Source organism: Echeneis naucrates, chromosome 8 (genome assembly GCF_900963305.1).
Source record: "Echeneis naucrates chromosome 8, fEcheNa1.1, whole genome shotgun sequence".
In the NCBI taxonomy this organism is placed as follows: domain Eukaryota; kingdom Metazoa; phylum Chordata; class Actinopteri; order Carangiformes; family Echeneidae; genus Echeneis; species Echeneis naucrates.
The window spans coordinates 15,251,644-15,264,780 of record NC_042518.1 but is presented as its reverse complement, the minus strand read 5'-3'; the positions used below and the strand labels follow the sequence as shown (position 1 = coordinate 15,264,780).

Below are 13,137 nucleotides of genomic sequence, written 5' to 3'. Positions count from 1 at the left end.
AGCCTACTATATGTACTTCATATCATTAGGTTTCTGCCCTTTTCATTTAGTTTTTCAACATTTATATTCTAGGATAATAATTTTGTTTTTTTTTTTTTTTAATGAGCAGTGGAGTTAAAAACCAACAGTATTTACGGAAATCTGTGTCCTCGGTGTCACGTGTTGCTACTTCAGTAAATCCGGGCTTTGGGGGAAAGTGACGTCACTTCCGGTCTCTTCTCTCCTTCGCAGGGCTCCAGCATGGCGGACACCGGTGTGGTGGAGGCGCTCCTTCGGCGCGTTGAGAAAGTGGATGACGGCGTGGACAGCCTGGAAGTAGCGACCAGCCTCGAACTGGACCACCAGGTCATCGTCGGAGCCGTGAAGAGTCTGCAGGCTGTCGGCGACGTGAGTTTCCCGGCACGAGTGGCGGCGGAAGTCCGACTGTCACCGTCAACACTGTTCATTCGGTGCGACTGATGCAATAAGGACGTCAAGTTTTACGAGCGGAGAGCCGTCAGTCAGAGCTGAACCAGCCAGTCTTTGCTGTGTGAAATGACACCGAGCTGTCTGCTCTACAGGTCATCTCCGCCGAGCTGCGCTCCTCCAAGCACTGGGAGCTGACGGATGAAGGCAGGGAGATAGCCGAGCACGGCAGCCATGAAGCCCGAGTCTTCGGCTCCATCCCGGTGGAGGGTCTGCCCCAGAGCGAGCTCATGGTGAGTGCTGCAGGTGGACAGGCCGGCTCCGACCACTGAGGGTAGATCCACTGGGGGTGGACAGGCCGGCTCTGTCCCACTGAGTGTGGACAGGCCGGCTCCATCCCGCTGAGGGTGGACAGGCCGGCTCCATCCCACTGAGGGTGGACAGGCCGGCTCCATCCCACTGAGGGTGGACAGGCCGGCTCCGTCCCACTGAGGGTGGACCCACTGAGTGTGGAAGGCCGGCTCCGTCCCACTGAGGGTAGACCCACTGAGTGTGGACAGACTGGCTCTGTCCAACTAGGGGTGACCCTTCAGCTCAGGACTGAGACTTAGAAGCAGACCACATTCAGACTGATCTGGGTTTAGGTGGAGACTCAAAGGAGAAGGATGGCAGCCCTGATAGTTATTCCCTGGTATTAGTTAGGTCTTCTGACCTGGGTGCACAAAACAAAAATTCAAAAATTTGAACTTTTCTCAACATACTGAAAATAAGTTTAGTGTTTGCAAAAAACAAAACAACAGATAGCAAACTGTTAGAGTGCTCCATAGATAGGATCTACTGCTGTAGTGACAGGAGGTCAAATTTCTCTCAGCAGATGGAAGCCATCAAACATCATTTTATTGCTATAAAGTCTGCTAATATTAACCTAATAATAACCTGCTAGGGTTATTATGTCACGACTGTCTTTGTGGCTTTCACTGCTCTCCCATAAGCTGCCAGCTGCTGATTCAGACCATGAGACTGGTGATTAAGTGTTGTTGGTTTGGATATTCTGTTTATAAGTTTTTTATATATGAACTGTACATCAGTAACATGACATAATCGTTTTGGACATAAAAATTTCCAGATGAACGAATTTAACTGACTTTGATGTAAATGTTTGGTATTGGGGTGCAGCAGGTCCATGTTTTGTGTTTACTATATGCATTAAAATGTAGAAGCTAAGAAAAGCAAATAATTTAAAATATAGTTTTTCTTTTGTTTTTTTTTTTTTATTTAAGTTGAGCCAACTTCTCTTAAAATCTGGATAAGAATAGGGCATGAAAGTCAGGGAGAAAAGCCATGTTGCCATCATAACTTTACTTAAATTTTATAGTCAGAAAAGAAGTGTATGCTGTAGGATGAAGATGAACATTTATAGTATGTTTACATATTATGTTGTAAGTTGTGCTCTCTATGACTTTGCTGAACCTTTTCATTTGTCCCTGTGTAGAAACTGTCCTTTGGGAAGATCGGCTTCAGCAAGGCCATGTCCAACAAGTGGATCAGGTTGGACAAGGCACACGAGGGTGGCCCGAGGATATTCAGGACTGTATGTTTCTCTTTACTGGCCAGCTGTTGTGACTTTTCCTGATCAGAGGGCTCGTAAATGAGTTGTTGGCGTGCTTGTTGTGTTCAGGTGGAGAGCATTGAGGATCAGGTCAGAGAGAAGCTGCTTCTGCTACAGAAAGGCAACGCCTCTCAACTGGAAGAGAAAGAGAAAAATGAGCTGAAGAAAAGGAAGCTTCTCTCTGAAGTGTGAGTCCAACGACCAGCAGAAAGCACACCTCTGTCTGCCAGGAGGTGGCAGTAGAGGGTTTGTTGTGGTCCAGTGGTTAGTCGTCAGCAGGAGGAAGGGATCATATTTGTAGCAGATCGAGGCTCAGTTATAGAAAGTTAGTTGAGAGATGATTATATGTGTTCATATAAACTCAGCCCTATTTTATGTCACAGTCATTGATTCTACTCAACCAGTTAAACTGTTCAAATACACTAAGTAAAACTTTTAGTTGTTTTCTACTATGTCCTCCCCCTGGAACAGTCTTTGGAACAGTTTAAAGTTAAATACCGGCAGCAAGCAGCCAGTATCAGGCCTTATTGCACTGCTGATAATTAAAGCTTCCATTTTAGAGGCTTCATTAGGTATGAAAGTGAGCAAATGTGGATGCTGTTTAAAATGTGAGTCTGTGTTTGAGTAGTTATGGGGGTGTGTGCGTTCTCAGTCTGTCACTGTGAGGGGACGCTACAGACTCATCATCTGATTACATCCTTAAAAATGTGATTAGACTTTTTTTTCATATATGATAAAAACTTTCATAGTATGAGGATCTCAGACTTGGCTGCAGAAGGTTTTGATAAATACTATAACTTCTTACTATTTAATGATATTTTAGTCAAAACAGTCACGTAATGGATAAAATAATTTGCAGGTGAACTGATCTTCTACAAAAGTGCACTTTTTTTAGAGTCAAATCTTCCACCGTCATTTGCCTTGTTTTGATATTTTTGCCTTTTTCAATAAGCTTAGGTAAATAATTTAGTTTCCCTGGTGTTTCATCTTTAGTGAAACATTGTTTTTTTGTTTTGTGGTTTTAGCATATGGTATATAAATGTAGCCAAAATAAGACTTATTTATGTATTAAGTTTACATTTGTCAAATATATCGAAGTACCCAATATACTTGAATATTACTTCTTCTGTACTACAGTTGGTCATTACATAGATGCAGAATGAATGAATCTCGAACCTAAAATTGAGATGACTACATTTCGACTGACATTTTCTCTGGATTCAGACCAAGGTGCAACGTCCTTCTTTCTCAGAAAACAATCTCTCAGGTGTACTTGGCTGAGATTCTTTCTCCTTAGAGGATCTTACCAAGAAACCATTAAACAGTGAGCTTTGTACAGTCATTTTCTTTGGCACTGTTTAAATCTTCCTCATGGATGGACATTAAATAAAAGGTGCAGGGTCTAACACCTTGTTTGATTTAAACAAAGTAATAAAAATAATAAAATAAAATTATTTCAAATGGTCTAATTTTCATCACATACTTAATTTAAAGACCAGGAAAAAAGTTTGATATTGTAGTTGAAATAAGTCTTAAAAATTTGTTGATACTTTTCTTTAGTTGTTTATTAGACTGAATTCATCCCAAAGTTTGTGCCCAGCTCAGGCAACATAGAGACACTGTTCTTTCATGTGTTTTTACTCTCATCAGTCAGAGCCTTGACTGGAGTCCACCTGTGGGTCACTGAGTTGATTGGACTTGATTGGCAAGGACACACCTGGTCTCACAGCTCAGACTGAAGAACTGTGCTGAGCTCAGGGACAGGATTGTGTCCAGGCTCTGATCTGCAGATGAATGCAAAAGAAAGAGCTGCTGCCACAGGTTCTCTGGAGCTCGGCATGGGATAGCAAGGACTCCACTTAGAGCTGGATTTCTGGATTAAATCTGCAGTCAGGCGTTAGCACCAGAGGTCACCAAGAACCTGATGGTCACGCTGAGCTCCAGAGACCCTGTGCGGAAATGGTAGAAATGTCCAGAAGGAGAGCAATCACAGCAGTGCTCCACCAGTCTCTGCTTCATGGTGGAAGGCTCAGACCTAAGCCATTACCAAAAAAAAGAAAGAACAGACCATGAGGAACAGGATTCTCTGCCCTGATGAACACAGGAACCGGGATTGAACTGTGCATCTTTGGCCTGCATCATGTCTGTCTTGTTATGGCATACTGAGTCACTCAGTGTCTTTTTGGAAGTTTAGAGTAACTTTTATTTGTCTTCAGGACAGTGAAGACTTACTGGATCATGAAGGGAAACTCCTTCAGCACCACTGTTACCAAACAAGAGACCGAGCTCACGGCTGAGATGATCACTAAGTGAGTCCCCGCTCTACTTATCTACTGTAGCTTTAATTGTTTTTACTATCTCTGCTGGAAATTGTGTCCTGTTTGGCCTCATCCGACTGTCAGTGACGGTATGCAGGGTATCAAACAAAGGACACAGAGAAACACCTGCCCATAAAAGGAGACAAGTCCAAAGATGAGGACTTTGTCTTAAAGGCAGGGCAGGACAAGATGAGCTGAGATAAATGCTGTGACATGATTCACTTAGACTGGTGTGCAAAGTCAACTTGTGCACGTTGTATCATGAAAATGTTTAAGAAATTCATGGTCTCTTTTTTTTTTTTTTTTTTTTTTTTTTTTTAAATGGTCTTCAGCCAATTGGTGTTTGTTGCTTTTCTAATGAAAACATGTCACCAGCGGCAAATGGCTGCTTATCTAAACTGCTCCAGAAGTTATTGTATCTCAGCAATGTATCTATCAGACTGTAGATAAATAACTTAAGCTCATGCAGCCTGGACTCTATTCATGCTGCGGCATTAACATCAGCAGAATGAAATAAGCTTTGCTCTCAGGTTTGCATGAAATCGGGGGGGATTTAGTTAAAAGCTTTATCCAGATGTTGCCCAAATTCAAATTGATGGCGCTTTAACTTCTATGCACCGACGCTTTCATGGCTACTGAAAATGAAGGGTTGAATGTATTTTGGGAGAATTGTTGTGTATTTGGAAACAGATGGTGGGAAAAGTTATTTAAAAGAAGTGAGGATGCAGTAGTCTGTTACGGCTGGAGCGAACGCTGCAAACAGTCGTTCTCTAACGCTGCTTCTTTGTTCTCTGCAGTGGCAGCTGGAAGGAAAAGAAATTTAAGCCTTACAACTTTGAGGCGATGGGTGTAGCCCCGGACTGCGGCCACCTCCACCCGCTGATGAAGGTTCGAACACAGTTCAGACAGATCTTTCTGGAAATGGGGTGAGGAACTGTAAATAGCAGGGGAAAAAAGCCACACACTCACACACCCTTGAAAAACACACACTAACTGAACTGCTGTTTTGTAGCTTCACTGAGATGCCGACCAACAACTTCATAGAAAGCTCTTTCTGGAACTTCGACTCCCTCTTTCAGCCCCAGCAGCACCCGGCCAGAGACCAGCACGACACCTTCTTCCTTTCAGGTGTGTGAGTGGCACAGCTCTGAGTCTGATCCAAATGAGTCATGCTGATTATTTCCCATGAACATCATTTTTCAGATCCTGCACTTGCGCACGACTTCCCCCAGGACTATTTGGAGCGAGTGAAGAAGGTCCATTCAGAGGGGGGCTTCGGTTCACAAGGGTGACGCATAACCCACTCACATAACAGGCAACATCAATGGTGCCAGCAGGATTGTATATCATAGGATGCACAAAAAACGCCTACCTGTTTGAAAGCTGCATCTGTTTCACACAAAGATGCATTTATTTATGACACACTATCTCCCCGATTAACCTAAAACAGCTAGCGCAACAATGGGCTACAATTACTGTCATTGAATAGCTCAGAAATGGTCCTTTGCAGTTATAAACAGATTCCATCATTTGGCTAAATAAACAAAATATGTAGCGTGTCTCCAGGATTAAAGCTGCCGGTGCCACTGAGTAATGTTAGTCTCTCCATCTCACAGCAGGATCAACTAAAGTCTGCTGCTTTTTTAGGTACAAATATGACTGGAAGATAGAAGAGGCAAAGAAGAACATCCTCCGTACTCACACCACAGCAGTGAGCGCACGCATGTTATATAAACTTGCACAGCAGGTGAGTTACACACTCCTGTGCACATGGTGAAGTTAGGCTGGTGGGGGCCAGTGAGGCTCTGCAATAAATCAAGTGACCTTTGGAGTTGGAACCAGTGGCTGAGGTCTAAATGTCAGACCTCACTAATGCTTATTTGGATGACATCCAGATTACAGGAAACTTTCCTAGAATTAGAAATGCTTCTAGTAATTGGCGGTGCGAATGTCTACCTACTTTTGGCCACGAGTGTTGTCAACAACCATGATGCTCTTCTCTGCCAGGAGAAGTTCACCCCCGTCAAGTATTTCTCCATCGACCGGGTGTTCAGGAACGAGACATTAGATGCCACACATCTGGCTGAGTTCCATCAGATAGAGGGTGTGGTGGCGGACTACGGACTCACGCTGGGAGACCTCATGGGCGTCCTGCATCAGTTCTTCACCAAACTAGGTCAGTGTCTATATAGACTGTTGTGCATCCCTGCACACTGCTGGATCTACACTGTTTCCTTAAAAAAATTGACAACAGGGATAATCATGTTTTGCTGAATGAATCTTTCTTTTGACCAAGGAATTACCAAACTACGCTTCAAGCCTGCTTACAACCCTTACACAGAGCCCAGCATGGAGGTGTTCAGCTACCATGAAGGTATGAGATGTACATAATGCACCACCTTGGTCACTTTAACTGGCTGCTGACAAATCAGTAGCTAACTTGATTTAAAAAATATATATATTTGTGAGTTTGCTTAATGCAGCGACTCTTATTTCATACAGGACTGAAGAAGTGGGTGGAGGTGGGAAACTCTGGGATCTTCAGACCAGAGATGCTGCTTCCCATGGGGCTCCCTGAGGACGTGTCCGTCATTGCCTGGGGCTTGTCTTTGGAGAGGTGAGTGCAATGGATATGGATCAGTTGTGTATAGAGACAACACAAATTGTCTGCAGGGGATTAGAGCTGACCTACTTTTATTTCCTGTTATCTTCACTTGAGGACAATATGAGTTGAAAATGGGAACAAATCTGACCTATATATCAGATATTTACATTCATCTGCAGTGTATACATGATTATTTACAGTTCTAACAGTTTCTCATTGGATTATAAATGGTTTGTTTTTTGCAAGTTAAAATTTTTACTTAACTACTCTTTTGAAATGTGTTCACCCCCTCTTTATAAATATCAACATGACTACGGGTAATTTGTTGGTCACTGTATTTTGAATAATTTTCATTTAGATATGTGGCTTTGAGGATGACTGGAGTGAACTGGGAAAATGCTATAATCCATGCTGACTAATCCATTGTCAGACTGGAACCGACTCAACACAATCACTGTTATGGCTGCACTAGTACAACAAACTGTTGCTGATTGCTCCTCTGTCCTGCAGGCCCACCATGATTAAATACGGCATCAACAACATCAGAGAGCTGGTGGGACACAAGGTGAACCTGCAGATGGTCTACGACAGCCCCATCTGTCGACTGGACTCCTGAGTTCCACCCAGTTATGATTCAGAATGTGGATGGACAGACTTTACCTTTCGGATGTAACGGCTGACCTCACCTGCCAGTTCACCTGAGCCCACGCAGACAGACAGCCTCAGCTTTTCTTCATTCATGTAGGATCAGTGTGTATGAACTCTGTTGCTCAGTGAGTCCTGACTTTGTTACATACCAGGAATACTGTTTCTTTTTATAGATTGTTTTCCTACAGACCCAACCCACATGTACAGAGGGAAAACTGAAAACTCTGGGAAAGTGACAAATGCAAAATAAACTTTTTCCAAATACTAATAAAGCCTGACTTTAGTTTCTTGCCCTAATCATGATGACTCTGCACCAGCCCGAGGCATTTTATGATTAGCTGTCCAAGTAATTCTCATGGATGTGATAGCTCAGTCACTCCTGCAGAATTGATTTAAATTTGGCTCAAACATTCCCTGGAACTAAAGGATGAGCTGATTAGATTTTGGAGGTCAAAGATCAGTGTGACCTCAAACACTTTAAAACCTTAAGACAGCAATTCAAAGAAACATTTAAGTGCATTTTAAATAAACAACCTGATTAGTTAAAATAAATACATCTATTTTTTCCCATCAATATTTAATTTAGTAACAATTTGCTTACAGAGTACATTTTAAACTTGCATTTTATGAATCCATCCTCCATTTAAAAAAAAAACAAAAAAAAAACGCAATGACACTCTTCATTTCACATCTCCAGATTAAAGTTCAAAGTGCAGAGCTTGATTTAACACTGTTTCTTGAATCAGCCCTGTCTGGAATTGATGAGTGAGGGAAAAAAATAACCCAAGACGGGAGGGCCACCAGACCACTCACTGCATAAATGTTCCCCTCGGTTTGCAGCCACCCCACAGCTGCAAACAGAGGCACTGTTAGCACTCTTCTGTCCTCTTCATGTCCCTTTGTAGATCGTTATGAATAAGACATCAGCTCACCTTTTCTAGCAGGCCACATACACTTCTATAAACTCTTCCTGACAGGCTCACAGTACCAGATGGGGGAAGCCACGAGTGTGTGTGACACCTACGGTGAAAGCTGCAGGATTAAATTGTGTTGTGTACATGCTGTTTTGCTGGAACTCCGTTAAGTCTTCCTCTTAAACTAATCCCTCCGTGCCTTGAAATAACACTTTACTGAAGTATGTGAGACAGCCAGCTGGTTGGCTGGTTCACAGGCTGGAAGTAGCTTTTGTGGGTGTGGCACCTACACACAATGAGCTCCTCCACCTTATTGTTTACAATTTAAAGTATCAAATTTTTCCATCTTGTCCCGCCAGTACAAACATGAATTACTCAAACTGAAAACACGGCAGCTCTCCTTCTCTGACCTACAGTGCATTATACTTTGCTATACTATACTAAGGACATGTAATGTCTGCTGAAATTCAGTCAACATGACGAACAGCTTCTCAGTGAAGCTCAGGCACGCAGAGACAAAGTCTGGCCAACTTCGTTAATCCCATTTGTCCATGGGATGTCCTTCATGGCTCTGACTTTTCTGTTGACGAGACGTAGATGAGACACTTTGTCATAGGACGTAAATGTTGACCTCCCAGTATTCCTGTGTGCCTGCTGGCAGAGGAGGGGGAACATCATAGGGGTTTTCTACACACCGCACATGACAACAATCTCCTCACCACCTCTTATCCCAATGACTGTACTTCACAGTTCTATCTGTCTGGGGTTTCACACACTGTCACTGGGGGTCAGAGGCCGTCCACCGTCTCAGTCCTTGTTCAAATCAGAACTCCATTGGGATCCTGTTCCCCACGGTTGGTCCCGGGCTGCCAGAGAAGGCCATTGGGCTGTGACTGGTTGGGCTGTGTGAGTGTGGGAAGAAAGAGGGAATGTAGGGGATGGCAGCCAGCAGCAGCGGGCTGGTTTGGGGTCCCTCATCGTGGGACAGAGGGATTACCACGTCATCCTGGTCCCACACGTGGAAAGCATTGTGGGCAAATGGATGCGCTGAGGGAGGATGGCTGGAGGTCATATGCAAGTTGTTTTCTTTGTCTATATCTTCATCACCAGCTGGGCCCAACACGCAATCTGAACAGGGGAGACATTGGTTAGACATTTATTCCAATGGCCAATAACGAGGATGTGAGGTGACGGCACAATGCCTACAGCGAGTCCCTATCAGGCACATATAGCCTTAGAGGGCATTTGACCGCAGCAACTCGTTCAAAAATCATATATATTAGGACTGAGTGAAAACTGGCAGCAGTTACTTAAACCAGATGGAGCGAACAGGTGAGACAAATGTGAAGACAAACGTTGAGGGGAATCAAACTGACCAGCCAAAAGACGTGAAACTGTCTGCAAACATTTAATTTGGGTGAAAAGCTGCAACTATGGCAACTTCAGAATGTCAAACATTCAGTTGAAATACGAGCACAGCTAGAAGATGACCACTGCGGATATTTGATTTCATGCAACAGAGCTGCGGGATGCACCTGGAAAGAACTGTCAGTGTGTATAACTAATGCATCGCCCTGACTGGTGACTGCCCGGTTGCATCACCACCACGCACCTAGACACGCTGTGTGTGATACATGTGCATGAACTGCATCCGGAGGGAAAACTTCTGATGAATTCATACCTACTATGTCAATGGCCAGATCCTTGATGAGATGTCCAACTATAGCATAGGCAACTCCAACTACCACCAGGGCAGCCATGAGCAGGTAGACCACTGCCTTTGGCAAAGGGATCAGGTCCTTTACCGGGGGCTTGTACTGCATGTACAGGGGGTCGTCCATGGAGGCCGAGTACAGGAACGCTTGTGCTTCATCAGTGAAGTTCAGCCCGGTGAGATTACTCATGTTGAAGGATGCTTATTACTCCAAATGAGGAAAAACTCTCAGTCAGAACCGGACCATCCTTTAAATACCAGGAGTGTTCGTCCACAATCCGACTCACTGCTGTGGGACATCGGATTCATTCTGCAAAAGGAACAAGAAAAACGTGTCACACGTGGAGTAAGGCAAACAAGAGAAAAGAATTTAGGTTACCTTGCATTGCACTTCCAACCTCATTAAAAAGCTCCAGATGCATCCAAGTGTTTTGGTTGCTGTCTCTTCCTGACTGAGTGAGTCCTCAGGGTGCAGCAGCAGCCTGCAGGGCCACCCTCTGAGCACAGCACCCCTCCTCATCCCCCTGACACGCCCCTGCTGCACAGGCTTACATGCAGCTGCCGCTCTGCCCTTAATTCCTCCCACTTACCGATAAGTCTCCCCATAGGAAAGCAACCAAGAGCTATTTGTGCTGATCCAAGATCACGAGTTTTCCTATAAAAAGGCGTGTCCAGGAGAGGAGGAGGAGGAGGGTCGGTCCAGCACAGCGCAGTGTGGCCTCACAGCCTCAGGTAGAACACAATAAACAGAAATATGGGCTCGGTGTAATTCCTGCAAAATGCACTCAGTTTACCTGAGAGCGAATGTCACACACATTGGGTTAAAGAGCCTGTCAGAGCACGCTAATGGCCTGTGATCACCTCTGGATGCATATTTATCCGTACCGTACTGTCAAATCCAGTGTCGGACACCTGTTGTGAGATTAGGGTTAGGGTCCACTAAAGACAGATTAGTGAAATTCATAGTCCAGTCCCGAATCTCTAAAATCCAAAGACAAAGCACAGCGTAGTTTGAGACATAAATCAAGGTTAGACCGGAGAAAATTCGTTTAAAATTGTCAGAAAATGGCAACATTTAAGCTGCGGCCTCGCTAAACCTCACATTTCTGGACTGTGTCATCGTCTAAACTTTCACTTCAAATGAAAGTTTTGCATTTAACCCATAACCAACACAGGCTGCACCACCGAGGCCAGACTAAATCATAATCTTGTATTTTGGTACAGTCAGAGGATCACAATGTTTGTCCCTGTTTCAACCGTTCATCCATTAAGTCACCTCTTACTCAGTGAGGTTTATAATCCAGATGATTAACCATAATTGAAAAGCATCCCAATTATCGAAGCATTAGTCCAGTGTGTGGACAGGACATGAGGAAGTGAGTGAATCCTCGTCCTTTCAGCAGTTCATGCCATCTCACATCACAGGGAACCACCATGCCAGCCTCTCTGACAGAAGGGACACAGAACGCACATCTACACACGCCCCAAACGATGAAAGGCCATTGGTCAAAAAAAAAAAGATGAAAAAGCTATTTCCTTATGTAAGCACCATGCAGAACATGTCTGGGCATCGTGTACAGCCACGGATTTCAGTTCTTTAATTCCCTCCACTTCAAAGAGGCAGAGGCAGACACGCAATGAAGCTGGAGAGGATGCAGCTCTTTATCTGCCCACCCCACCTCCCTCAGCCCCTGATGGATTTAAAGATAATGGGGGGGGGGGGGGGCAGAGACTATCTGCTCAGGAGAGAGAACATTTTATGGGGTTCACTTCTTCTTCACTATTACAGACTTGAAGTGAGGTTGATAGGGTGGAAGAGTGCCTTTAAGACCAATGAAAGGGCAGAGTACATCTAGATTTCTGTTTACGTGCAGCATTCCTGACTGTAAGCAGCACAGCGCCATAGTGGTCAGCTCTGCTGCCTCACAACAAGAAGGTTGCAGGTTCAGTTCCCAGGCCTGGGGCCTCACTGTGCCAAGTTTGCACGGGCTTCCTCCCACAGTTAACTGGTGACTCTAAATGGTCTGTAGGTCTGACTGTGAGTGTGAGTGGCTGTTGGTCTCTGTCTGTCTCTGTGTGTTGCCCCTGCAATGGATGAGCGGCCTGTCCAGGGTGTACTCCGCCCTCAACCCAAGTGAGCTGCGATTGGCTCCAGCACCCCCTGCGACCTGGCTAAGTGGTACACGATGAATGAAAGAATATTCCTAACTGATCAATACCTCCCATCAGAGGAGCGATGCCACTCTCAGGTGCCTCTGTTATGACTTCCCCTTAAACCAAGCCTGTCTTTTTGTACAGACTGGACAACATGCAGGATGTGTTAACGTGTGAGCTTTAAAAGGACAATGCGAAGGATTCAGTGACATCTAGTGGCGAGGTTGAGAACTGCAGCACGTCGGAGGAACCGCTCCCTGTGTAGCTATAAAAGCCTCATTCTCTGCTCACGGAGAGATGGGATATACACACATAACGAAATCATTTCCTCCACACTGTTTATCATGCCGGTGTGTTTTGTTTGTCTGGACAGCTCTCACACTGGTGTGACCCTGACACTGCAGCAAAGACAGGGAGCACCAACATCATGGCGAGTTTCTTTCCAAACACTGTAAAAATCCCAGGTGAAAGATTCTTTCCACTTACCCTTGAAGCTGCCACCTCCGTGTGTTGCGTTTCTGTACTCTTGATCCACCTGAAGGGCAGGACGCTGTGAACCTGAACATCCCAGCACAGATGCAAATTTGCATGAAATTTAAGTGCAGCCATCTGCCCCATACTCGACTCAAATCATCCTCACATTCTGACCCACTGAGATCATTTTAACCGTCTCATGTGTCTGCAAATGTACTTTATCTGAATTTTATAAGGCCTCAACGACCAGAGCCACCTCAGCTTTTTTTTATTTTTTTTTTTTTAAATATCTATGA

General features: G+C 44.5%; 1 protein-coding gene across 1 annotated transcript; it reads left to right on the top strand.

Annotated features, from left to right (window-relative positions):
• The first annotated feature begins 198 nt into the window (after positions 1 to 198).
• On the top strand, positions 199 to 7,852 carry farsa (phenylalanyl-tRNA synthetase subunit alpha). Its single transcript, XM_029508315.1, has 13 exons — positions 199 to 387; positions 561 to 698; positions 1,898 to 1,996; positions 2,084 to 2,202; positions 4,231 to 4,323; positions 5,130 to 5,258; positions 5,345 to 5,460; positions 5,536 to 5,620; positions 5,980 to 6,079; positions 6,340 to 6,508; positions 6,629 to 6,706; positions 6,835 to 6,949; positions 7,448 to 7,852. The coding sequence occupies exons 1-13, from the start codon at positions 241 to 243 to the stop codon at positions 7,551 to 7,553; spliced, it is 1,494 nt and encodes a 497-aa protein (XP_029364175.1). The 5' UTR covers positions 199 to 240; the 3' UTR covers positions 7,554 to 7,852.
• Positions 7,853 to 13,137: the final 5,285 nt, after the last annotated feature.